The 25156-nt window shown below is 37.4% G+C and overlaps 1 protein-coding gene across 6 annotated transcripts in view; it reads right to left on the bottom strand.

Moving 5' to 3' along the window:
- The window catches only part of PDE3B (phosphodiesterase 3B), an 82873-nt gene that overhangs the window by 19244 nt on the left and 38473 nt on the right, over positions 1 to 25156 (bottom strand). For 3 of the 6 annotated variants that reach the window (XM_054635567.2, XM_054635568.2, XM_054635569.2), the window contains exon 2: positions 5778 to 5876. The exons of the other annotated variants lie outside the window; for them this stretch is intronic. In XM_054635567.2, coding sequence (XP_054491542.2) covers positions 5778 to 5876 — 99 coding nt within the window. The remainder of the gene's footprint in view (positions 1 to 5777; positions 5877 to 25156) is intronic. 6 annotated transcript variants of the gene reach the window in all.

The raw sequence follows: 25156 nt of genomic DNA, 5'->3' as shown, positions 1-25156 counted from the left end.
CTATCAGCTTCAAGTACGTCAACAGCACTCACTTAATTTGTCTTTTATACTGACAAAAAATGAAAACAACATACAAGAAATGAAATTCAGATGTCTGTTCTGTTTCAAAAGCTTTCAGTCTTCATGACTTCTCGACAGATTCTAATTATTCTTTGATAAATTAATCCATTTGCAAAATGCGTATTCACAAATTAAACATAGCTTTTCACTCTTTTACATTGCTACAGAGCACAAAGAACATGCCAATACCCCACTTGCTAATTAACATTTTGCAATCCTGGAAGCTCTTCTGCTTATTTTTACAGGTGAGAACTAGGTATGTTTTTGCTCTTCTGGGACTCACAGCACTTCCATGGAGAAAACACAACGTTCCAGTCTGGTGCTTGTCCAGAGGAAGGTGCAGAAAGTACACAGGTGGGGACGTGTCAGCAGTGCCCAGGCAAGGGAGGCACTTAAAGGCTCTTTTTCTCTTCAGCTGTCTTCACAGAGATGCCACTAAACTGTTTAAAGTTAATAGTTATAACATCCACCTGCTTGCTAGGAAAACTGAAGAGACCTGCCATGAAGCATGTGCTTGAACTGGGAGTAAGTTGTGCTCTATCAGAAAATCATACTGGGTAATACTGGGTAAAGCAAGCAGATCAAAATCAAGAATTAAGAATTTAGGTATTTGAGAGCTTTGGGGGATTTTTTATGTGAGTAATCTAGCTACCATGTCTTTTTCTTTTTTTTAACTGTTTGTAACTGACAAACAGTAAGATAATGACCAACATTCTGTGGCCATACCCATTTTGCCATGATGTATTTGGTTTTAGCAACATCTTGCCAGACGGGGTTGTTTCTTTTCATTTGTTTGTTTGTTTGAGTGGTTTTATTAAATTTTCTCCATTGTGAAGCGTCTCTTTCTAGACTGACGTTTCCTTACTGTATTGAACATCAGTAAATCTTTTGGTTTCATTCTGTCCCAGCACACAGAGACTGCATTAATCTGCTTCATTAACTTTTGCCTCAATCAGCAGCAGAGATCAGCTGTCCACATGGGTTTTGTTAGTTGTATTAGTAACCTTTGATACTAATGGGCCACAGAGTTGCGTCAGCTCGCTCGTAATCCTGCTGCCTCCATTAGGGGACACAAAAGAGGTTTTCCTCTCAGAGGATTTTATTTTTCTTTTGAATATGTGGTATGTTGGCTGATTTTATTTGTTTGCTACAAATGAGCTCACAATAATAATAAAAAAAACCTTAACTAACAAACAAAATACCAAACCAATAAAGGTCTGGCTTACTCCAGAATATTTCTGAACCAAATAATTTACTGCAACTCCTTTATTCATCCTTTAAACAACATGCACTCATACACATGTTCACATAAACTATGATTTTGGGGGTCAATCTTTGTGACTAAAAAGGTTCAAAGCCTTCCTTTTGGTTTAAGCCCTGCTATAGTAAATAAATAGGTTCTAATGACCCATGCTCACCCAGTAAACACAAGGCCAAAAAATCTTCCAATCTACTTTCAATGCAAATAATTGTTTGATATTTTAAATGGTGGGGCATCATTTTATGCAGTTTTATTTAAATTAAAAATTTCACAGCTTGGATTCATCACTGAAAATTTTCTGTTGTCATTTAAACCGGAAGATTAAAGCTTCTTCACTTATACCAATTTTACAGCAAAGAAACTAAAACAGTTTTGAAATTAATACAACTTCAGTTTACATGTACTTTTTCTATCAGATTTTTCTTTAATTCATTATATATCACCATTAACAAGAAGCCATATCTCCTGAGAGAAGACGAGGCAGTATATTAACACAGCCAGCAGCTACCACAGCCTGTCACATTTTCAGGGGTCATTCCACACGCTACACATCAAAGGAATTAAAATAGACTGATGAGAAGTTGAGGTACAAAGTAGCAATCTCTGCTGCTAAGCACGACTGGAAAAAAAACGCAGATCTCCATAAACAAAGAATATTTTTCCAATAGATCCGACCGGGTACATCTCTGCACTAAGCAAATCCTCGCGGGTTGGCAGTAGTGAAAGGGGGGTTACCTTTCCTTAGGCGCTTGGAACGCACCACAAGATGGCACTCAAAATCCAGAAAGCCTCCCCCACAAAAACAATTTCTGGAGAAAGCCGCAGAAAGCAGCATGATATTCCTTAACACACCTTCTGCCGAATTGCCAGGGCTTGAAAGACAAGGAGGGTGACGATTTTAAAGGTTAACAGCTGATAAATTCTATTTCTCCATTTAAAGAAGAATTTTCTCCTTTGCACTAAGAAAATGCTATTCTGTCTCTCACTACCTATCAGACTTCGTTTAAGTAGCCTAACTCCTTGCATTGCAAGTTAAATCTGGAATACTAAACAAGCAGTATTTCTGGCATTATTTTTTCTTGAGAGCTTAGTAGTCTGTTTTGTTTCATTACTGTGCATCAACAAAAGCTACAAAGTACTCCCAGAGTCACACTCATCTTACAACAGGAGTGAAAAGACACCCTTTATTTTGACCTACTGTGAACAGACCAAGAGACCTTAAAATAGGTCTTAGGCAGAGCCTCAGCAATTTCTGATTTTGCAACCATGAGACTTGTTGCAAAAAGATCTGTACTCTGTAATACTAAGATTTTGTAATCCATTGCACATAACGTTCTTCCCTCACCTCCTCCATCAAGAAACACCTTATCTAGGATGGACTTGAGTCATAAAAGTTCCAAGCTGCAACTGAGACCTCTGCTTAGTAACTCACACACTTTGGCTTTGAGCGTCCATGGTCAGTGGCAACATCACAGCAATCACACGCATCGGAAAACCTCTGAAAAACCCAAATTCAGTGGGCTCTGCTCTGATACTGCAAATGAACTCCTGAAAGGTGGCAAATCTACAGCCATTGCCACCAGAAACATGTATAGGACATTACCAGTCAGATTGGAAGAGAAGTTCTCATTCCAACCCCAGGGTCTTCCCAGTTCATCCAGAGAGCCATGAACACTCTTTCCTGCTTTTGTGTAATTGCCTGACAAGCTGCTCAGGGGTTTGAAGGACAGCTTCAACAGAAAATAGCTTCAAATAGAAAAAAATAACCAAAACAAAAACCCACACATACACCACACCTTGTTCTCTAACAGTCAGGGTCTGTATTACTTTTAACTATAATAATTGAATCTACTCAGTCTGTGAAATAAATTTCAATGTGGTTAAAAGAAGACAAGCCAGCTTAGAGAACCCCTTTAAGTACAAGTGACTTTTCCCTATTTGGCCATCATCAGCCAGCATAGGTCAAACTGAAACTTGTCACTCAAAACAGCCTAAGAGCCTCAAGAGAATGAATTTGCATCTCTGAAAATAAGTTTTTAAAGGTTAAAAAAAAGTTGTTAAATCTCAACAAATTCTCTCCAAAGTTGCTGTTTTGAACAATGAACACTGTATTCTGTACCATGGGTGTTCAGTCAGATCCTGGGAGATTTTAAATACCTGTCACTTAGTGGATATATGCAGTAAAAAAAAAATGACAGTAAGCATCAGGCCTATGTTTTCTCAAACCATAGAAACAATATTTCCATGTACTTCAGAAGAGATACTATGCTAGTTGAACACAAGGATATCAACCTAACCATCACCAAAGCTTAAGGACAGCACTTTGGCAAAGCACACATCATTAGCAACATCAGAAGCATGTTAAAAAAAACCAAGGTAATGGTAACAGAGGCCTTCCCTAAGCCAGCTTCGAGCTCCAACAGCAGCAGCAAGGCAACGCTGCTTTTCACAAAATAAAAGGCAGTAAGTGCTCCTCTGAGAAGTTTATAGTCTAAGCAAACTAAAAACAGATGAGAAATGGGAGAAGACAATCAAGGCAAACCAGCAGGGCTTCAGGGGGTTTGTTTGGTTTTTAATTCCTGTTCCATAGGAAAGGTTATCTTTCCTGTGGCAGTGCACCCAGTGGTTCCAGGGCCAGGAATAGATGTGCCTTTCAGAAGAGTTGATGCCATGGAGGGTGAGGGCTTTTAAGATCTTCTTTATACAAATAACAACTCCATTTGTCTAAAGATCTGCTTGAGGAGCATTTTCAAGTTTCAAAGGCTTAAGCATGGTAAAAGAGTATGGATTTTATTTTTGTCAAGCTATAAGCAACTGAAATTACTATAGAAGTACACTAAGCATTTTAAACCTCTTTAAAAAAATTTAATCTTAAAATGTATTTGACTAGACAACTTTGCAATGATGTTTTCTTAATAATTTAACTTATAAAATACAAAAACATATCAGCTTAGTTACCCTAGAATTATTTGTTTGTGACAAGTTATAGTAAGAACAATATTAATGCTTATCCAAAGATTTAAAATACACAGCTACCAAAAAAAATTAGCTTTAGAAATCAAAAATCATTTTAAGAAGCTGAATAAAAGCAACACTATTCTCCTTTTCCCAAGCTGAAACATGCACACTGTCTAAGGCCACACACAATGTTAAAATTTGTTATCATTGCTATATGATTCCCTAAAGCTAAAATAGGATTTTGTTTCCCTGATGATTCTTTTTAGGAGATTCAATGTGTGCTTTAATGCTTACAACAACAAGAAAACTTGTCCTATTTGAGAACATCCGTTCCATTCCATGCTCCAAAATTTTAACGGAGAAAAACAAGCACAAAATTGAGTTTCTACTTCTGACTGAGTCTTTCATTGATCAAATATAAAGGATTCCTAGTTGCCAGTAGCATCTGTTTGACACCATTAGGCATTAGCTCCGTAAATAAGTATTTCCATAGCAACCAAGCATAGAATTAACTAAACAATGAAACCAACACCACAGCAACTTGATTCAGAAATCAACTCTGCGAAAAATCACCTCATTCAGAAGCCAAATTCTACAAGTAGTTAAGAAATAAATTTATTGTAAAATATGAAAAAGGTTGTGTTACATACCCATTTCTTTTCATGACTGCCTTTCAAACAAGATTGATCCATCGCTTTTATTTCCAGATTAGTCTTTTGTAGCAGCTTACAATTAATTACCGTTTCTTATCCATGTAATTTAATAACGCAAAAAAAAAAAAAAAAAAAAAAACCCAGAGCATTTTACAATCTTGAAGCCTTAGGGGCCTTATTTATTATTAGAGGTCTTTTCCCTCTCTGTAGAAAAGGTAGATGTTGAAAAAAAGTATGTTAATAAGTAGTTAAATTTTATACAGTATGAACTAAAGGTGATGCAACCAAAGAATGAGTCTCAAAGTAGAGGCAGCATTATTTAGATAACAAAGACAACGTTCTGTTGTGAAATCTTGCAGGCCAAAACAGCAGCCACTTGTGTAGACTGCTGTGATCAAGACAAAATGCAGCCCTCAGTACCATACCCTGAGCATTTAGAATCATCATGGTATTTCTCCACTCCCTAAACCTTCCCATGAAAATAAACGGAAGAGGGGGAAAAAAACTACGGTATTTTTGGAACCCTAATACTTATCACTTCCTGACTCTATACACAATTTATTTATCCAAGGGTGTAAAATGGCCAATGGGTTGTGAAGTCTGCAGATAGCCACAATCTTTGAACAGAAGCTGTGTGTGCTTTCATGGTTCTGAGGTTTGGACACATATCCTGACGGAAACAGTCACATCCCCTGTCCAACGACTCAGTTGTTGACTCTGCTGCACTCTTTTATGAAAGACATTACTTTTGCTTTTTTAAGAGCCCTAAAATCTTCCTTCAATGAAAAGGGATTCACTTCTTCTTAATTGCTTTAATTAACACTCTTCTGTACACTAAGTAGTACCTGCAATATATTTGGCTGGACACGTAAGAACAGCACTGGATCACGCAGGTGTCTCGCCAGCACAATGTTTCCAGCAGACTCCAAGTATCCTGATCTCCCCTGCAAACACAAATCTTTGACAAGAGCTGCCCCTAAGTAAGCTTTAATAAGTCACTTCAGAGTTTTCACAAGCTTAGTCACTATTTTCAGTGACTTTGCCCTCAGTACAGATACAAAAACAGAGCAAAAATGCTCCAGTGTATGCTAAAGTTTCAAAGAAGCCTTCAGCAAGCTCATTCTTACAGCTAATACTACTCCCTGCAAGCAGATTTTTTTTGTTGTTTGGCTGGGGTTTTGTTTCTTTTTTTACATGTTTGTTTCATTTGGTTGTTTTTAAAAAGACATGCTACTTCTGCTTTTGTACCTAGGAGTATCAGCAGGACAGCGTCTACTTTGCTGTAGAAAGTTCTCAGTTCGTATTGCCTGTTTTATTTGATCTGATCTTCTTTTTTAGATATATTTTTTTAAGATCTTTTAATGTTTCAAAAAGGTTCTAAAAGGTAGAAAATTGAGGGGCTTTTTTTCTTATTATGTAGGTAATGAAAAAAAAACTGTCTAAAACCACACTTAGATCATTTCCTGTTCCTTCTAGGTTTTGTCAGACTTGCACGTCAGAGTAAAGGCCAACCAGTAATTTATGACAACTGGGGGAGGGAGGGCAGAGGGGGGGGAAAAAAGCCTGCTATGTGCAGATCCTTTAATTGCCCATTATAAGCATTTTCCTTTGGAGCATGTGGTTCTAATCACCATCAAAGGAAAGCAATAGTGTTAGGTGGATTACTGCTCTGCTCCGGTGCAGTTGCTTTGGTGTTCTGGCATTCTGCACCACTTTTACTGTCATCCAAAACCCCAAAGCCCTTTTTTTTCTAAAGTGGTGTTTATTTTGCAGAAAGCAAGATCTAGGAATTGCTCCCCAAACATCCTTTTCCCATTTACCTATTGGCATTATTTCACAATTATACATAGTAAAAGCCTTTACTGCTGTGTTGACACACTGTTAATGCATCATGTTGGAACAGACAGAGGGAACAACATCACATTTTATCTCCCTTCAATAGAAGGATGTGCAAAAATCTTATGCTGGAATATTTCACTGCACACTGATGTATTCTTAACGCACTAACTAGAAACACTAAGAAATGAACCAATTTCTCCATCTTATGACTTTCATTTTTCAATCAATTGGTGTTTTTCCACCTATTATCCTGAAATACATCTTGGATTTTTTTCTTATCAGCAAAGAGAAACTATTCCATATGAACACAAGAAGGTTTTTCAGAATTGAGCTGAAAAGGGGGGATACCGAATTTTTCACCCAGAGTTTTCTCACAAATTTTCTCTTTAAAATCTCACACATATGTATAAAACTACTTATATTTTCCTCTCTCTCTCAACTCCCTCTCTAAAACAAGAGACATAAAATTAAATTGTATAACTCATTTAGTGAAAAATTACCACAAACCTGAGAATGGTTAGCATCAAATGAATTAGACTAAATGATCATCTAGTTCAGTATCTTGTCATTAGCAATGGCAGCCACCTCAAGATAAGGATATTCTTAAGTAAACAGCAACAAAGCCCAAGAAGCCATATGTTAGAACATATATTTCATGAATATTACAGAAGTCAGTGGATTTTTCATCTTTGTCTTTCTCAGACCTAACATAATGTTCCAACATCACACACAAAGGAATTTCAGAAGTTAAATGCAGATTTTGCAAAGTTCCCTTTCATTGTGGATCCGTTGCACGGTGAGGAAGCAAACAACCAGCAGCACTTGCATGCAGCTCACCCACTGAACAATTTGTTTTTGCAAAAGCTCCAAGTTGTTCTCCAGCTGACTTCAGGCACAAGACAAATTTTTTCAGACTATGAGGATGCATTTTCATATCCCTCAGGCTACTTCAGAGACACAACACTGTCAGCAGAACAAACCTCTAAATCACTGAACACCACACTTTTCACTTGATTCTGTTAATTACCATCTTAGGGGAGGGTTTTTGGCAAAATTTCCACAGGGTACAGGCTTTACACAAATGAGTGTTGTTTTCTTTCCATGACTTGAGGATGACCCAAAAAGAAATATTACAGGGACTGGAGTTAGAGAAGTAAGCTGAAAGAAGCTGGTCAAGATGCCAAAGAAGATATTATGTCATAAAGGAAAGCAAATATTGCTGCAGTGCTTTGGTTGGAAGTTATACATGGGGGCTGAACTGACTCCATCCTCAGTTGCCGAAGCTAAAGACTTAAAAGCAATAATTTCAAGCCAGATGAGAATGTAATTATGAGGCTGATTACAAGAGCAAATACATTAGTGAAAGTTAAATCAGTATTAAGAAAATTTATCTTAATGGACAAGTTTCTGGTTGAAGTGCCAGGAAATACAAGATGATATCTCTTAGGGGGAGAAAAATATTGAAACTCTGAAGAATGTAATACAGATTGCTCTCAGTAAGAGAGGGGAATGCAAATTGCTGCATTCTACAGAAAGTGCCAATTTACTTTTCTCTAATGTATTCATGGTAAGTAGTACTTTAGTTGGCAGCTTCGTAAGCAGCTGAGAAAAGAATCAAATGACAGCAGATTTGAAAGAAAGCAGATTCCTTTTCCCCACATAGTAACACTGTGATGGTGTTCTAAATGAAAAAAAAACCCCAACAATGATGCCTTCCCACTTGTTCTAGCATTAGGTGATGACTAACTTAAACAAAATGACTTGGGAAGATCCACTTTGTGCCCAAAATGCAAGTCTTGCATGTGCAAAGTGAACAGAAGAATTACCACCAGCAGTATGGGAGGGTCACAAACATCATTGCACCTGGCCTCATGATCAATTCATCAAAGAAAATATGCAGTCAGGCTGCTCTGGTAGTGGTTACCATTTACTAATATGGTGAAAGAGTTCTCTGTGAAAATACTGAAGGCTCAGATTTCAGCTAAAAGAGGGAAAGAGATTCCCAACCAGCCTCAAACTCCAGAAGTCATTGTGAAATACTGGGGGTTTAATAAGGTTTAGTAGCACATCCTTCTTAAAGTGATCTCCTTTATCTAGGTGTAAACTGAATTTCACATTCTGCTAATGTGGTAACTAGAGGTGCCTTCCACAATCATCATTTCCTAAAGCAGATGTTCTTTTTTTCACTGGCGTTTCACATATTATGTTCCATTCTGCTGTTCCAACTATCACAGGACTCTCACACACTTAAACACACAACTGTGCAATCCACTAAACACAAAGGTAGTGGAAAATTGCATCCAAAAGCCTATTTCCATTCCATTGTTTTGATTAATCTCTAAGCTACTTTGCTACCCTATTTGTAGGGCACAAGTTACAGTTACCTACAGCATTCTTATTGCAAAGGTTTCTAAGTACCATCGAGTCAAAGCCCAGCACAAAAAAAAAACAGGGAAAAAAAATTATGCTGACTTGTTCCCTAGTTTTGTTTCTATGTTTTCCCACAATTTTGATCAGTGAAATCCTAATCCAACCTCCCCTGAACTAAAAGAAAATATTTTTTTAAAAAATCAAACTTTTGTTTCTATAATGTATCTTACTTAGGATTTTGATGAGTAAAATCATTACCCAAACCTCCCACTCCCCTCCAAAAGAATAAACATCTTATAAATGCCCAGACTCAACAAAATCTTTTTTGTTTCCTTTCATTTTGGTAGCAAGTCTCAGATGGAGAAACTAATATGAAAGCAAGAGGTCAGGATGGGTCAAGTGTCTTCCAGTGACTGTAAGATAGTAAGGACAGCTTGCCAGTTTTTCCTATAGAAGCAGAAAAGCATTGGAATCTTCTTTTAAACTGCAAGACAATTTTAGCAAAATCATCACAATAGTGAAAGTTACATAAACATCTACAGAGAACAACATTGGCAGTGAGAATGTAATTTGCCATTTGGGACAAGTATTACTTACAATAAAGTTGCAGTGTAGCATGCCCAATAAATCCATCAAATTTTATAAATGCATGCAAAGCAACTTTTCCTTGGGGAACAACACTAATTTTTTTTTGTTTCTCAGCCTTTTTTTAACAGTGTTTAATGTGTTTGCTATGAAATCTCTTTCAGACTGTGTTTTCAAAATAGTTACTAATAAGATGAACCTAAAAGAAAGAAGCTTACACTCATCTGTGACTAATTCTATGTTCTTATCAACAAATTCATCTCTAAACCAGCATCTCATAGAACTTGCATATGTTTTGATTTATTTTCTGTAAAGCAGAAAAGGGGAAAATACCAAGAATTTTAACCATAGAAAAACAATGGTATGCCAAGACTCCCAGCAATATCTGACTAGAAAAATACTGTCCCAGTGAGAAAAGCAGGAAAGCTTTGACAAAACTTATCAGACCATTTTAATTTGCCATTCCATAAAAAAAAAGTCCCCAAAACCTCATAATGTTTATTAAAAAGGCAAATATTTATATAGCTTGGGGGTTTTTAACCGAAAGCTATGCACCTCATGATTTATAAACAAATGTTTTTTCCAATTCAGGAATTATAATTTTGCTCTCAAATTAATACATATAAGAAATATCATCTACAGCATTTCATTATTAAATTTAAACTGATATGAAGCAATTAGAATTTTTTCTCTATTTGAGTGTTTTTAACATGAGTTAACTTATGATGTCCAAAATATGTATATTAATCAAATACTCTTGCAAAGCACATACAAATTAAAGTAGGAGAATGTCTGGACAAAACAAATATTCAGGTATTTAGTCATTCATGTAAGGTAAGATTTTATTGTAGGAACCTTCAAAGGAATAAAATCTGTACATTGTGTTAAAATCAATCACAAACTATGTCTTGTACTATAGGACCAGAAAATGACAGCTACACCATCAGCTTTTAAAAGGATGCATAAAAATGTAAGGAAAACATCAGAAAAATTTGATAGAAATTGGGGAGGGATGAGATAGGGACAGAACCCTACAAAATTAATTTACAGCTACCATGTAAATGCAATATTGACAAAAATCAGTAGGATTTTCTTCACTAATACCTTGCCAAACAAATCTACTGGACTTTTTGAAACAGACTGCACACACCAATAGAAGTGGACCAGCCAGTCAGTGTGCTTTGATCCAAAAACCAAACACAAGCAAAACACAATGAACAATTCTGATATGGTCAGCCCTTAATGATCCTGAAGAAATTACATTTACATGGGAAGAAAGGAATGGCTCTCCTCAGGATGAGTGATTTGTTAACACAAAGAATGAGAGTAGAATGTTCACAAAAAATAAATTAAAAAAAAACCAAAACACAATAGCTACTTCCTCAAAGATTCAAGCTGAGATCTCTCCTAATCAGCCCACTCAAAATGAATTTAAAGTGCAATAGATGTCTAAAGTGTCAACATGCATTGACAACACAAAATTCCTGAGCATATTCAGAAATAGAGTTGATTGAGAAAAAACAGCAACAGGCCTTAATAGAGTAAATAAATAGGAATAAAACATTGCTAAAATTCTGCACTAACGAGTAAATGCTGAGAAAAGAATTAGTTTTAAAATATTTATATAGAAAGCTGGGCTTGTATTACAGCAATAACAACCAGAAAAGACATTTTGGAGCCAGTTGCTTCAGCCCAATTCTCAAAGATGCTAAATGAAATATTAGAAAAGGAACATTAAACAACACAGACAAAACAACGTCACTGCATAGATCTGAGCAACACCCACAGTCTGAGCTGCAGAGAGACAGAAGTAATGAAGAAATAAAAAAAGGGCAGGCTAATGAGAGAAATCAAAGGGATGGAGCAGTTTCTACTGTGAGGAGCTGCACAGGCTGTGAGACTGGGATCCCTCAAGCGTGAGGAAAACAGGGATTATTACAATGCTCTGTAGTCACCAGTGCCATGGAATGGTTGGTCTGTGCTGTTCACAGGCTCTAGAATGGGGGCCATGCAATTAGACCATCTGGCAGCAGGCTTAAAACAAGCCTAAGGAGGTATTTCTCACACATTACATAAATAAATTATTGCAGTAATTGCTGCTGGTTTTTACAGGAAAAAAATGTAACCAAAGACGTTAAAAGACTTCACACAGACTCATCAATCCATGGTTATTCGCCACAGCCCAGATGCATCCTCTGGCTAAGGATGACAAAACATGGCAGAGAACCCCAGAAGGGAAAGAGCCACTTCTGAAAGAAATGCCACTACTGACTATTGCTAAAGATAAAAAGCCTGAGCTGAGTTTGATATTCTCTCCAATTAATGTAAAGAACTTAATTATAAAAATGGGCCCATCTTCGAAATCTTCCTAGTTGTATAAAACTATACTGCTCTTTATACCCTTCTGTAAACCTCACAGAATTATTCAGGCTGGAAGGGACCTCTGGAGATGGTCCAGTCCAACCCCTCACCAAGGCAGGGTCACAGGAGCAGTGACACAGGAACACATTCAGGTGGGTTTGAATGTCTCCAGAGAGGGAGACTCCAGGAACTCCCTGGAACAGCTGTTCCAGTGCTCTCTCCCCTCACTGGAAAGTTCTTCATTTTGAGGTGCAACTTCTTGTGTTTCAGTTTGTGGCCATTGCTCCTCATCCTGTCCCTGGGCACCACTGAAAAGAGTCTGGCACCATCCTCTGGACATCCACCTTGGAGATATTTGTATGCAGTGATGTGATCCCCCTCAGAATTCTCTTAACTAAATAGGCAGCATTCTTCCTCCACTCTTGTAGTTTGGAATATCCTTCCCTTCTCCCCACTCAATATGCTTCCAAGGGCAGCAGCAGTCTCCTGCTCCACCCAGAGAGTTCCACACGACCCAGTCATTCAGTTAAAAAGAAATATACTTTTATAAAATATATATTATTCACTTGATTTGTTTATATTATGGCTCAGATATTACTTAATCAATTTGCTCCATTTGAAAAATAAGTGACATTAATGATCTAGCCCTCCTCCAGCAATAACTAAGTTTGTGGCTTCTTCAAAACTTAAATACAAAACAGACCAAACAGCTTGGGAAAGCCTAATTACATTCCTTTTCAGGCTTCCTATGTTTTTATATACACATATGCACATACATCTGTATATGTACACATGTATATACACACAAACTCTCCAGAAAACGCTATATAAAGTATTTAATCACATTACAAAAACTCTAAAACATATCATTGCACTAACAGTATTATCAGCTCTGTCATGCTAGAGCATCAGCAAACTAAGTAACACAAATGAAGAAACATTAAAACATCACCTTGCATAATGGTCAGAAAATGAATGGAAAAAGTAAGCTACAGAACTTTTGTTTTTTCATGCAATGCATCTCATCTCTTTTATTTTTCATTACACTTTGAAAATGTGAACATCTGGCAGGCAACTAAAAATAATCAGGAAGGTTCAAGAGAGACAAATAGGGGGTAGAGCAGCACTTGCAGCAGCAGAGATCTCAAGTAACAAAATGCAGCACCAAATATTAAACACAAAACTGAACCAAGTGCAGACAGCAAGGGAATAGAGCTGAGAACTTGCTTACAATGGCACTGAGCTAACCAAACACATTGATCAATCTGTTATCACACATCCAATTAGAATCGAATTTTGGAGATCAGAGGAAATTGCAAGTCTAAAGCGAAGATGACAGGCACTGTCACAAGTGTAACTACAACTGCTGTAAAAGGCACAGGGTACACATCTCTGAACGTCATCACTGAGCAGCTTAAAAGGGCTTAAATTCAGAAAAGATGTGTAAGAATTCTTGAGGAGATTATCACTTTCCTTAAAACTAGCTAGAGAACTTCAGAAGCAGCAATTGAAATTTGAATGTGTTCATTATAATTACATTTCTAAATGAGAAAAAGTTTAGTTCTCTCCCCATTCTTTATTGTCTAATAATTTTATTATTAGATAATAAAATTATCTGATTGGAAATAAATTAGATGAGCAGCAGCAAAAGGAGAAAAGGGGGACAAAAGAGAAATAAGGAAAATAGTATTGTGAGATCCTAAATTACTATTCCTTAATTTGCTTTTTATTTTCTTTCAGAAGGATTATTTAATATTTTTAAAGTATTTGATGGACTTCTCAGCTTTTCATGCAAAGATCTGCTCTATCTACACAAGTGCTTATTTTTTAATTTGATGGTAGTGGCTGATGATCACATGATCCATAAGAAAGAAGAGAAAAATAAACAAACTATATAGAAAAAGTTCTATTTATGCTAATGAAATTGGAAAGAAAAATCTCAAAAAAATCACTGACATATAATTTTATACACCATAGACACCATTAACTAAAGATATTTTGCAGACAAAAGCTTAAAATTAGGCAGCCATAAACTCAGAAAAGTAAAAACAGATGGAAAAAAATCTTGTCTGAAATATATGGAAACACAGAATTATTTATTCTATGCTACCTTTTTTCCTTTACTTTTTTTTTTTTAATCCTTTCTTTTCAATCTGCCTTTTTGTGCTGCCTAACTTTTTGTATTTGTTTCTGCCAAGGACAGTCAGCTGGCCAATAAGGGCAATTAGATCATCAAGACATCACATAATTGCCATGGATTTTGACCCAAATATCATTCAGGAGGAAGTTGATGGGAAAAACAAAACAAAACAAACAACCAAAATGCTCTCAAATTTTGAGGAAGACAGATTTCATAAAAAACAAACAAACAAAAAACCCCAAACACAATTCACCTGAAAATTACCCACTGCATTTGCTGCCTTTTTTTTTGTTCCTGTTTTCACAGTTTTACAATAAAACTCCATTAGAGTTTGCCCTTATTTCAACCCCTTCTCTCCATCAGACCATCAGGATTTCAATCTTCCCAGGCCCACATGGGCAGTGGTTCTTTCTTGGTCAGAGAAGACAGTTACCATGGAATCACAGAACACCCTAAATTGGAAGGGACCCACCAGGATCATCCAGGTCCAGCTCCTGGCCCTGCACAGGACAGCCCAGAGTCACACCCTGTGCCTGAGAGCATTGTCTGAGTGCTTCTTGAGCTCTGCCAGGCTGTGAGCACTGCCCTGGGGAGCTGCTCCAGTGCCCAAGCACTCTCTGGGTGAAATCCAAACCTTTTCCAGGTATCCAGCCTAAATGTCCCCTGGCAGAGTTTCAGGCCATTCCCTGGGGTCCTGTCACCGGTCACCCCAGAGGAGAGATCAGTGCCTGCTCCTGTGCTTGCCCTCGTGAGGAAGCTGCAGATTTCAACAAGGTCTGCCCTGTCTCCTCTTCTCTGTTACACAGTTATCAGTCAGAAATGCTCATTAAAGACCCATTACTAATTCCAGGTTAAATTGGACAGGGAGGACGCCCTTCTTCCTTTGGAGCTCTGTGCTGGCAGTTGCCTCTGCTCCCTTGTGCTTCAATTATGCCACTGATTGCTGAAAGTATCTTTTAACACTGAGGAAAGGCAGCCACAGCAGCTTTAACAGCAGATGACAAAGCAGGATACACAAACAGTTATGAAATATTAAGCCCAGAGGGACTCATTTTATTCTTTAATTACATAAAACAGAGCAGAACATAGTAATTTCTGCACCCATCCGTTAAGTACCAACTGGTTTGCTCTAGAACCTATTTTTAATGGTAATGTCTGGGTCTTATCACAGAAGTTAATTTTAGTTGAAAGAGAGAATGTGTGAATGAATGCTTTAAATATTTACTCTAGATTATGTCATATGCAGCATTATTGCACTAAATCATCTCACTTCTCCAGATTACATGAGAGCACAGAAAACTCATCCTCCAAAAATTAATGTTATTTTAAAAACTAAATCTGTGTTGAACAATTACAGCACGAGAGAGTTTATATCTCTCTTCAGATTCCAACCTCCTACAGTATCATTTGCAGGTCCAAGGAGGAGTCCTATGACAAGTTCAGCACAGCAGGAAGATCACTGTTACACTTCAGCTTTTCCTCTCAGGAGTAAAATAAACAAATCTTGCATTTCAAGACCATCACAAATACTGGGGGGCTGAGTGATCAACACTTGCCATAACCACAAAAGCTAAACTATTTAAATGCTTTAACAACTAAAAAGCAATTTATAAAAAACATCATGATAAAAACAGACAGACTTTGGTTCTGTGGGCAGTTTGTAATCAGAACTGTTCCCAAGTGCTTCACAGTCAGGCAGGAAAATACAGATTTAAAAGCAGTCCATATACTGCTGGACTGGCAGACTGGACCAATATTACAGATCAAAAGCTCTGACACAGCTCAACTTAAGAGAATTGCTTCCTCAAGGAAGAAGCAAGCACTATTTTCTCCAAGATAAATTTGGTTAGAGACCAATTCTTTCTCAGAAAGTATTTCCCTCTCATTTATAGCAGGTCCTAACTGAGCCTGAAGTAGATTTAGAAAACTTCCCAACTTGCCACCAGAGCATGAAAGTTTAGGACTTCACTGGAGGAAATTATTGGTGTCTCCCAAAAAAATCCTTTCATTCCTGGGGATGAGTCCAGATCAAATATCACATTTCTCAAACACAAGCCTAATTGCAAAGGTGTACACAGAGAAATCCAACTCTGAAGCAGCCTCCATAATAAATGTGGTTCTAAGGCACAGTTAAGTGCAAATGAGAATCTTTGAGGCACAAACTAGAAAAGACCAAAAGCAATTTGTTAAACAGATGTTACAGTATGGGAACAAAAGACTAATCAAACAGCAAAAGTAGTAAGTTGCTCAGACTTAAATTTGGTGTGTAGTTTTAAGAAACAGCAATTCTAGGACTAAATTTTTAGGATTAGCATGGTTTATGGTAGTGAAAAGACACATAGAAAGGCAAGGTTTGTCTGACTGCCCATGGGTCCTGATTGGAAAAATTCTTCCCCTATCTCCAAAGCGGTAGTATGCGTACACCTATGGAATTTAACTATGGATGAAGAAGCACGATAACAGAATTCTTAACTAGAAGGAAGCAGCACAAGTCTCATACTACTCTTTAGAAGGAGTTTTCTAGGATTCTGGCTATAAAAATTCGTCCTGTGAGCATGAACTCCAGAAGAAAAATGTTACAAAAACTTGAGTAGACCATTGAAGTTTTCCTATTGTGTGCTATTCCATTTCTTTTCTTGCTACAGCCCTTGCTGCGTGCTCTTACTCTCATTATATAAAGGCTATCTCCTCTTTCTCATATAACTTTTTTTTTTCCACCACCTTCTTTCACATAGACAGCGTCACCAATGGTCTTTTAATATAATTTAACATTTTCATGCTGCTTATATTGCAGTGTCTGCATTGTCCTACAATTCTTTCTAAAAAATAGAGATGACCGTAAAACGTGCTATTTAGACACTTCCAAAGAAATTTAGCAGGGTGTGCAAAACCCACTTTGAAACATCATCTCATCAGGTCTGCTCTCACAGAATAGTTTGAAAAAGTAGCAATGCCCTAATTTATGGGTGCTCCTCTCCCAAGCCATCTGCCTCAAGCAAAACAGCTGCCAGTGATGCAAGCTGGGAAAGTGGCCAACCTGGCTCACGTGCAACCATATACCCAATAGAGCAATTAATAAATCACAAAACACTGCCCAATTATGCAAGAATTTCTGAATCTTGGGGCTCAGAACAGGGTCGAGAGAGCATGAGACAGCCTGAAGGAACTCTCAGCATTCAACTGCACTGTATGGATGCTCCAGCACCACCTGATCTGCCCTTCCTAGTAGGTTTCTTCAAAAAAATGAACCCAGATGCCAATATTTAAATTGCAGGAAATATCTTAAATAATTGCTTAAGCCCCAAGACTCACATAATGCTACTTTTCATTCAAAAAGCACAGGGTACTTATTCATGAAAAATGAGTCAATAATGATTTACACAAGTGACATTATTTTACCCTACTTATGCAAGCAAATTAGAACATTATTTCTATTGTCTTCTTCCAAATATCACCATCTGAGTTTTGTATATTTTGTTTTTAAAAAGAATTAATAATTTAAAATTTAATAAAGAAATCCTCCCCAGACACAAACTGAAATGCAGCCAGGGTTATTTTTTGGCAGGTAGAAAGCAAGATTCAAGCTGAGCACATCTGAGTAAGTTTTGACAGTTGTGTCATTTCAAATTAATTTTTCAATGCTCTTTTGTTCACAGCAAGTTTCACTAATTGTAAAAATATAGGAAAATTAAGGTCTACACATGTTTCAGTCTCTGGGGCCTCCATCAGGAAGAAGTCAGGCTATGTTAGAGCTAAAATGATTAGTCTACACTTTGTCTTTTGTCAGACTATCTGGAGGGGCTGTGTATTATGAGACTGTCTCCAGGTTTATTAAAAAGAACACAGACTGATCCATATGCATAATATAAAAACCAAAACAGAAATGTGATTAAACATGTAAATAGGCCTTGTTTGGTAGTTTCCTGTTTTGTTTCCTGACATAGGAAGGATACTTGTTTGTCAAACTATTGCTACAGAACCACTGCTTGGCCACCATCACTACAAAAGGAGATAGTCTAAAATGAAGAATACAACTATAGCTCTGTTACAAGCCCTATCCCAACATTACTTCCCCTAATAAAAGTATAAAGTATTTTAGTTTCAAATGTAGACAAACTGAGAGGATGCCTAAATCAGCCATCTCTCTTACTTTCTCTCTCCCATCTGCAAAACATGTTAAATTAATCATAAAACATAGCAAAATGTTCACACTTGTGCAAAAATAAAAAATTATCCATCATATTCAGTTAAATAAAACATTATAAATTCATAAGATCAAAATCAATATGGCAAATTTTAGCTCCAAAATTGTAAACATCTACTAAGAGGTACATAACAGTCACATTTTTACTCAACCAAGCTACTTGGTTCAACAAGACACTTTTAGATTAGATAGGGAGCAGCTGGAGGAAGACAGAACCATAAAGAATTTCACCTCTTTGGTGGATAACAAGGCAACAGGGAAACTCCTGCTTGATTACCTGACACCTGCAATGTAGTTAAAGATTTACTGAAAGGAACTCTGTTCCTTGTAGTTTTAGCAAATCTCTTGGAAAGGTTTCATTTCAAGGGAGAAAATCAAGAATTGAAAATTCAAGACTGATGTCTCAAAATTCATGTAATGACATACTGCATGGAAAAAGAGCAAAAGGGGACAGTCAAAAACAATACAACAAAATACTGAAATGAAATTAAGACTGCCATGCATTCACAATGTTTGTGAGGTCTTTCTCCCACAGTAATCTCTATCTTGTAGAGCACAGACAGGAGCTTGCCCTGAAATCATTAATACCTGTAACCCCAAAACTTAAAGGAATTGGATCATCAGTCAAATATCTACCCCTTCATCAGTTTCTTTAAATGATGCAACATGTCCAAAAACTAGCAAGAGGGGACAGATGTACAGGTAAATACAGACAGCACAGACACTGTCCTGCACCCTTCTGCCTGCAAAGCAGAATCACATGAGCTTCACTTCCTTTGGAAACTGAGCTAAAATACGTATTATACCCCCAATATTATTTACTGAATAAACATACCTCTTCCTCCAAAGGAATTGTTCTTTCTGCTCTACTAACTTCTAAAAAAGGAAATATAGTAATTCCAATCTATCGGTCGCATGAATCTAGAATGCCAAAATGGTGAAGGGCATGAAAAAATGCAAGGCACCTTCCCCGGAACATTGAAGGGATGCAAAGGAGGGTGTTTCTCCTGCCACTGCACAATCTCTCCATTCCCACATCACACAGAAATGCTGAGGCCATGGGCTTCCCCCTCAGACTCAGATAAGGTCAATATTGATCTCTGACCTCAGCCCTGGCACAGTTTTGCTACTTGCACCACCCTAAATTTAGCTTTGTAAGCCTCAATATAAAGTGCACTGTCAATACTCACAAATGCCTTTGTCACCTTTAAGAAGTGAAACAAAAACAATCAAAACCTTTACAAAAAGATTTTAAAAAATAATAACTCCACAAACTTTTATAACACAGCATTTACCCAACTAATAACTGGCTTTAGAAAAAAAGGCTTCCTATTGCCTCACTATTTATACACAGAGGATAAAGCTGACAGGACAGAAATGCATATTTGGGGCCTGCCATTTACTTAATAAAGTCATGGCATGAGTACAAGCCAAGGATTGACCACTTGTAAAAACCAGGAGCCATCTGTCACACACCAACATCCTCCTGCAAGTGCTCCACGGGCTTTATGAGCATCTCCAGTCAGCCATACCAGGGCATAGTTGTGAAATTTTCCATTCCACTTCACAATACTCCTGATTTTATGGGAAGTTTAAACCCATAAATAATCATTTTGCAGAATAAGGAAAGAAAAGAAAATGCGTCTTTATGCAATATAAATGCAGTTTGTGTAATCTGTAAAAAGAGTAAGACTTCAGTTTTTGTAATGCAGTCCTTTTGAGCAAGGATCAAATTTAACTTGAAAAGTGAAACAAAAGTTACATGATTCCCACATAACAATAAGACTAAAATGTATAAAATGGCTAAAGAATTGCTTCCTTAATTTTTTTTTATTCATAATAATACCAAACTATTTTTTCTTTTTTTTTTTCCTCTTTACTCCCCCTCCTCTGCCATAAGCTCCTGTGTGTTTAAAGTTAAAACAATGACAAAGACATTTGCAGGAAAATCAAAGTGCTACAAACCAAGGAAGGTCAAAAGTGTGACGTCAGAACTGAACTTTACTCTACAATGACACCTTTTACACCTCACTATCACATTTCAACACACAGGTTGAATATATTTTACCTGTCTGTTTTTCAGTGTAATATCTGAGAGTTTTAAAAAATCTACAGATCTCCAGGGTCCTCTTCAACTTCACCCACTGTGATAGGCACACGGCAAGTCCAGAGTCCCAAATGAGATCAATCAGATTTTTAAAATTTCAAGAAAATTCTAATCTTTTTTCCCATCATCATATCACTTTGTGAAAGAAAATGTAAAAATTTGCTCATGTGTCCGTATCTAGACGTGCTGAATAACTTTAGAATTGGGATAGAAGTTGATTTCTTAATTATGCTTAAATTGGAGCTTTTCGCCTTGTTTGCTTTTCTATACTGGTCATTACATTTTGAAACAAAAAATGAGAGTATATCAATACTAACTGTCAAAAAACAAACCAAATACAATCACTAGATATTTCCAAGGGTATGAAAGTAAACAGAAAATTCCTACAGGTTGATTTCTGCATTATCAATTTCCTAATTTTAGTTAAAAATTCCAGTACCTCCTGCCACCACCCCTCTTCCTTTGTGGCATTGATATAAAGTAGGAGGGATTTAAAAAAAAACTACTTGATGGCTTATAGTTATTAGATCTACATGGTTCACACTATGGTTTTCTCATCCTTGAGTGAACCTTTCTGGAAGCAGGCTAATAAATGTCTTTCCCAAAAAAGCTCCTGAAAAACTTTCTTATTTCAAAACAGCCCAAGCTTCTGATAATACCACAGATAACATGATGCTGGTCATAATTTTATACACAACTTCTGTGAATTCAAACAGTGTCATTTGAAACTTTGAGAGGTCTAAGGATGCAGCCTATTTTCAAGTTACCACTCTGAAAAACTACATCAGACACCATAAATCAAATAACTCAAGAGGCTTAATGGTCTATGGTCTCTCTGGGCTCCCCAGCAGGGTGCTGAGGCACTGGGCAGAAGATGCTAAAGCAGCTCCTGCCTTCAGTCAGCTCAGGTAACAGCCCTGCTGCAGCAGACAGAACTAAACTCATTTAAAACCTTTTACCACAGCTCTGTCATTCCAGACACACGTCATCAGGGCCATTAGGGAATTTCAGAGAGCTCCAAGTTGCCCAAATCTGCACGGTGCCATGGTTTTGTGCTGAGCTGTAGCATAAAAGGCCCTGGATTTGGACAGCAGTAAGCCCCAGATCCACACAACCAGTGGAAATGTTTCAGGGGGTATGACAACATGAGGACAACATGCTTGGATTATTGAGCACCTGATAACTACAGGCTGATGATCTTGCTCCTCAAGCACGTGTTCAGTGATTCCTCTTTATGGCATCACACCAGGCTAACTATGCACAATGACTGTCAAACACAAAATATGTGCCCAGTGAAACTACAGGATTGGTCAGAAATTACAGAAAAAGTTTATGCACTCCATCAGACTTATACATTGCATACAGAAGAAAATTTTTTTAAAAGGAGACTATTTTGTCTGGAAGATTCTTTCTACAAAATGCCACTTCACTATGCCCCTTGACTGTAGTGGTTTTTGTGGCAATAATATAAACTTATGGTCACCTCGATTTGCTAATTTTTGTTTTTGAAGACAACCTGCACCGCCTTCCCCTGAAGAGCTTAAATTCCCAAAATATCTTCCTTAAAATCCAGGAATAAACTGAGAAAGTGCACAAAGAATCACATAAGCACCAACCTTTCGGAAGTTTCAGACGGGCTTTTTCTTTCTCCACTCAGAGACAACTTGTGAGCTGCATTTTACAATATTATGATAGCAAAGGCTACTTAAGTGGACAGATTGACAGATAAGAGAAAACAAAAATATTTTTCCTTTGAGAAGACACCAGTCTGCACTTGGACAATAGCAAAAGCCTCTGCCAAGCAGAAACAAGTTTAGAGGTCAAAACCTAGTGCCAGTATTGCTATCTTGAACAATAATCACTGTATCCAAAGAATGCCTTTGCTGCTGCATTAATATTTCTTCTGTGAGGAAGGAAAAATGCAGACTGAACCTCATAGGATTGCCAGATGTCCTGTATAATTAAGAAGTTGTGTTCTAGGGGCCAAATCTATAGCCTTATGAAAAGCCTTTATGGTATGGCTTTTCCTGCATTTCTGAAGTAACTGCTGTTTTTCCAAACACACAGGAATCAAGGCATCCAGAAGAAGTGGTTATTATGCAGATAAATTGTACTTTCCATGCACAGTTCATCTACATATGCACACTTTAGTTCTCTGACATCGTCCAAGATTTTAGCATCTAAACTCTGGCAACCCTAAGACATTGCCAAATTTCTACAGACAAAGAAAGAGTCTGTTGCAGCTCCAGATGTGATTGTGACTAAGGAGCTGCTTCTGACCCCCCTCCTCTCTCCCACTGACCTTGGCAAAATACTTGTAAAATGGGACTATTTATATTCATGAGCTGCCCTCCCGGAACTGGGTCATCACTGCATCCTCAGTCTGTACACAAAACGATTACTGGGGGTAAAAGATGCAAATTTGACTTTTTTGATATTATTAACACACAAATGTTGAACCAAATTGCTGCTGGCTGGTAGGAAAGGAAAATAAGTCAAACTGCTGAGAAATCAGTATCTCACATAGCAAGCAGACACAAACTTCCATTCTGAAGTGCAGAGTTTGCACTGATGCAGGCAGGAAAACGTGTGAGATGGTTTCTCACAGTTTAAAAAAATTTAAGAGGACAGTGGAGTAAATGACAGAAATTGCCTTCCACAGAAGAGACAGCTATTCAACTAGATATTCATTACACTTCATTGGTTTTAACCTAAATCTTCAGAATATATGTCAAATGCTGAAATCTTAAAAAAATATACATATCTCAAGAGACTTTTATCATCTATGTAAAACTGCCAGTCACCTGTGACACTGTGAAACTACTGGATAGAAATTGTTAATTCAGCCTTTAATCAAAACAAAGAGAAAGGCTGAAATTCCTCACATTAATGTTGTAATAAATTCAATCAACCCATTTAACTTTCTTATATATGCTGTGCAAGCAGTAGTCCAAATTTTTTTGGAGTATTGTAAAGAAAGTGCAAAGTAAACCCTTAGAAATTATGAATAAAGTAATAAAAGCTCTAAAATTAAAATAAGCTTTTGAAGCAACAGGATGAATCCCAAACTCTCAATTTATATCCCTCTTAATTCTAGGAAATGTGAGTTACTGTAGTTCTCAAATGGTAGAAGCAGAGTAATAGAGCCTGACTCAAGATTGCTGCAGTTTCACATGGAGGTGACTCTGCCCCAGCTCTCTGGGACATTTTCCTAAGCATTAGGGCCCCTCAGATACAACCATGAGACCATTAGAGTGGCTGGAGCTGCTATTTTACAAATGCTCCAACAGAAGCATCTTAGTCTTTTTAGACACCAAAATACTCCAAATTATCACCCCTCAGAGATAATACACAGGGAATAGCCTAACTGCACTGGAAATAAAAGCAAATCCATGGGTAATTACTGCAGAACAGCTGATGTACCATAAGCCAGCCAAGCCATGGCAACACACCCACCCACACAGCTACATGATCATGGGATAAAAGGTTAACTTAGACCATTTTAGAGTAAGGAAACAATTTAGTATTTCTTTCTATTCCACACTTTCAGTGTGATCTCATACGTTCCTTACTGTAAACCTTCCAAACTGTGATGCAGATTAATTTTCTAATGTGTTTTTTATGATGATGTTTAAAACAACATCTTCTCCAAGACAGATGAAAGCATTATGATAAATACTTTAAAGACAAAGACAGAAAGACAATTGACATAGACTGGTTAGCAGCATAACAATGCTGCATCAGGCAAAGATTCTTTGTCATTCAGTTCTTACAACCACAAAATGACCTTCTGTTACCATATTTCCAACTCTGAAACAAAACAAGGCATAGCTCTTAAAGTTTCATCACTTATAAAACGTCTCTAATTACCAACACTGATTATTTTCACTGAACACATCCAGGTTGTACCTGGAAAGGAGAAAAATAATAGCTGGAAAAGGAAAGGTTTTATGATAAACCTTTGCAATGGAAGAGATTTGAGGGCTGTTAGTATGGTAACATTTCAGGCAAAGCTGCAAAGCACAAATGCAGGTTTCTCAAATGCATCACATGCTCTACTGCATTTAAAACCCCAATATTTGAACTGAAATACATAAAGATCACAGTACCACTGCCACGTGCTGCTGTGTTATTAACAAAGATTTCGATTCATGACTGGCAGAACTGGTTCTGTTGCAGCAGAACAATTGATGAGCTGTCACATTCCTTTTTGGTGATGTGTTCGAGCAGTTCGTCATCACTCACTCCAGCAACCGGAAAGCGTTTGTCAAAATTCCGCGGAGAAAATGTATCTGTGGAGCTCTCAGTCACACAGGGCAGCCTCGGGTTTGATGCAATGGTTATGTTTGGGAAACATCATGCTAATGTGTCTAAATAGAAAAAGAAACAAACACTCCCAGTGTCAAAACACTAAGACGTAGTTCTAAGGGACTTGCAGATGGGCAAATGAGGTAGAAATTTTGTCTGCCAGCAAGGATTATAGCAAGTGTGAGCTGTCACACTTGAAAAACAACAGATCAGGCCCACAGAAAGAAACAGAGTGCTCTGCTGCTTTATTGTTCAGGGTTCAGCCCCGAAATTGCTGACTACAGTTGAAAACTGCTCAACCATTTTTCTT

The sequence above is a fragment of the Agelaius phoeniceus genome, chromosome 6, assembly GCF_051311805.1.
Source record: "Agelaius phoeniceus isolate bAgePho1 chromosome 6, bAgePho1.hap1, whole genome shotgun sequence".
NCBI lineage: Eukaryota > Metazoa > Chordata > Aves > Passeriformes > Icteridae > Agelaius > Agelaius phoeniceus.
Note: the sequence above shows the minus strand (reverse complement) of the source record. Positions and strands in the feature narration are given on the sequence as shown.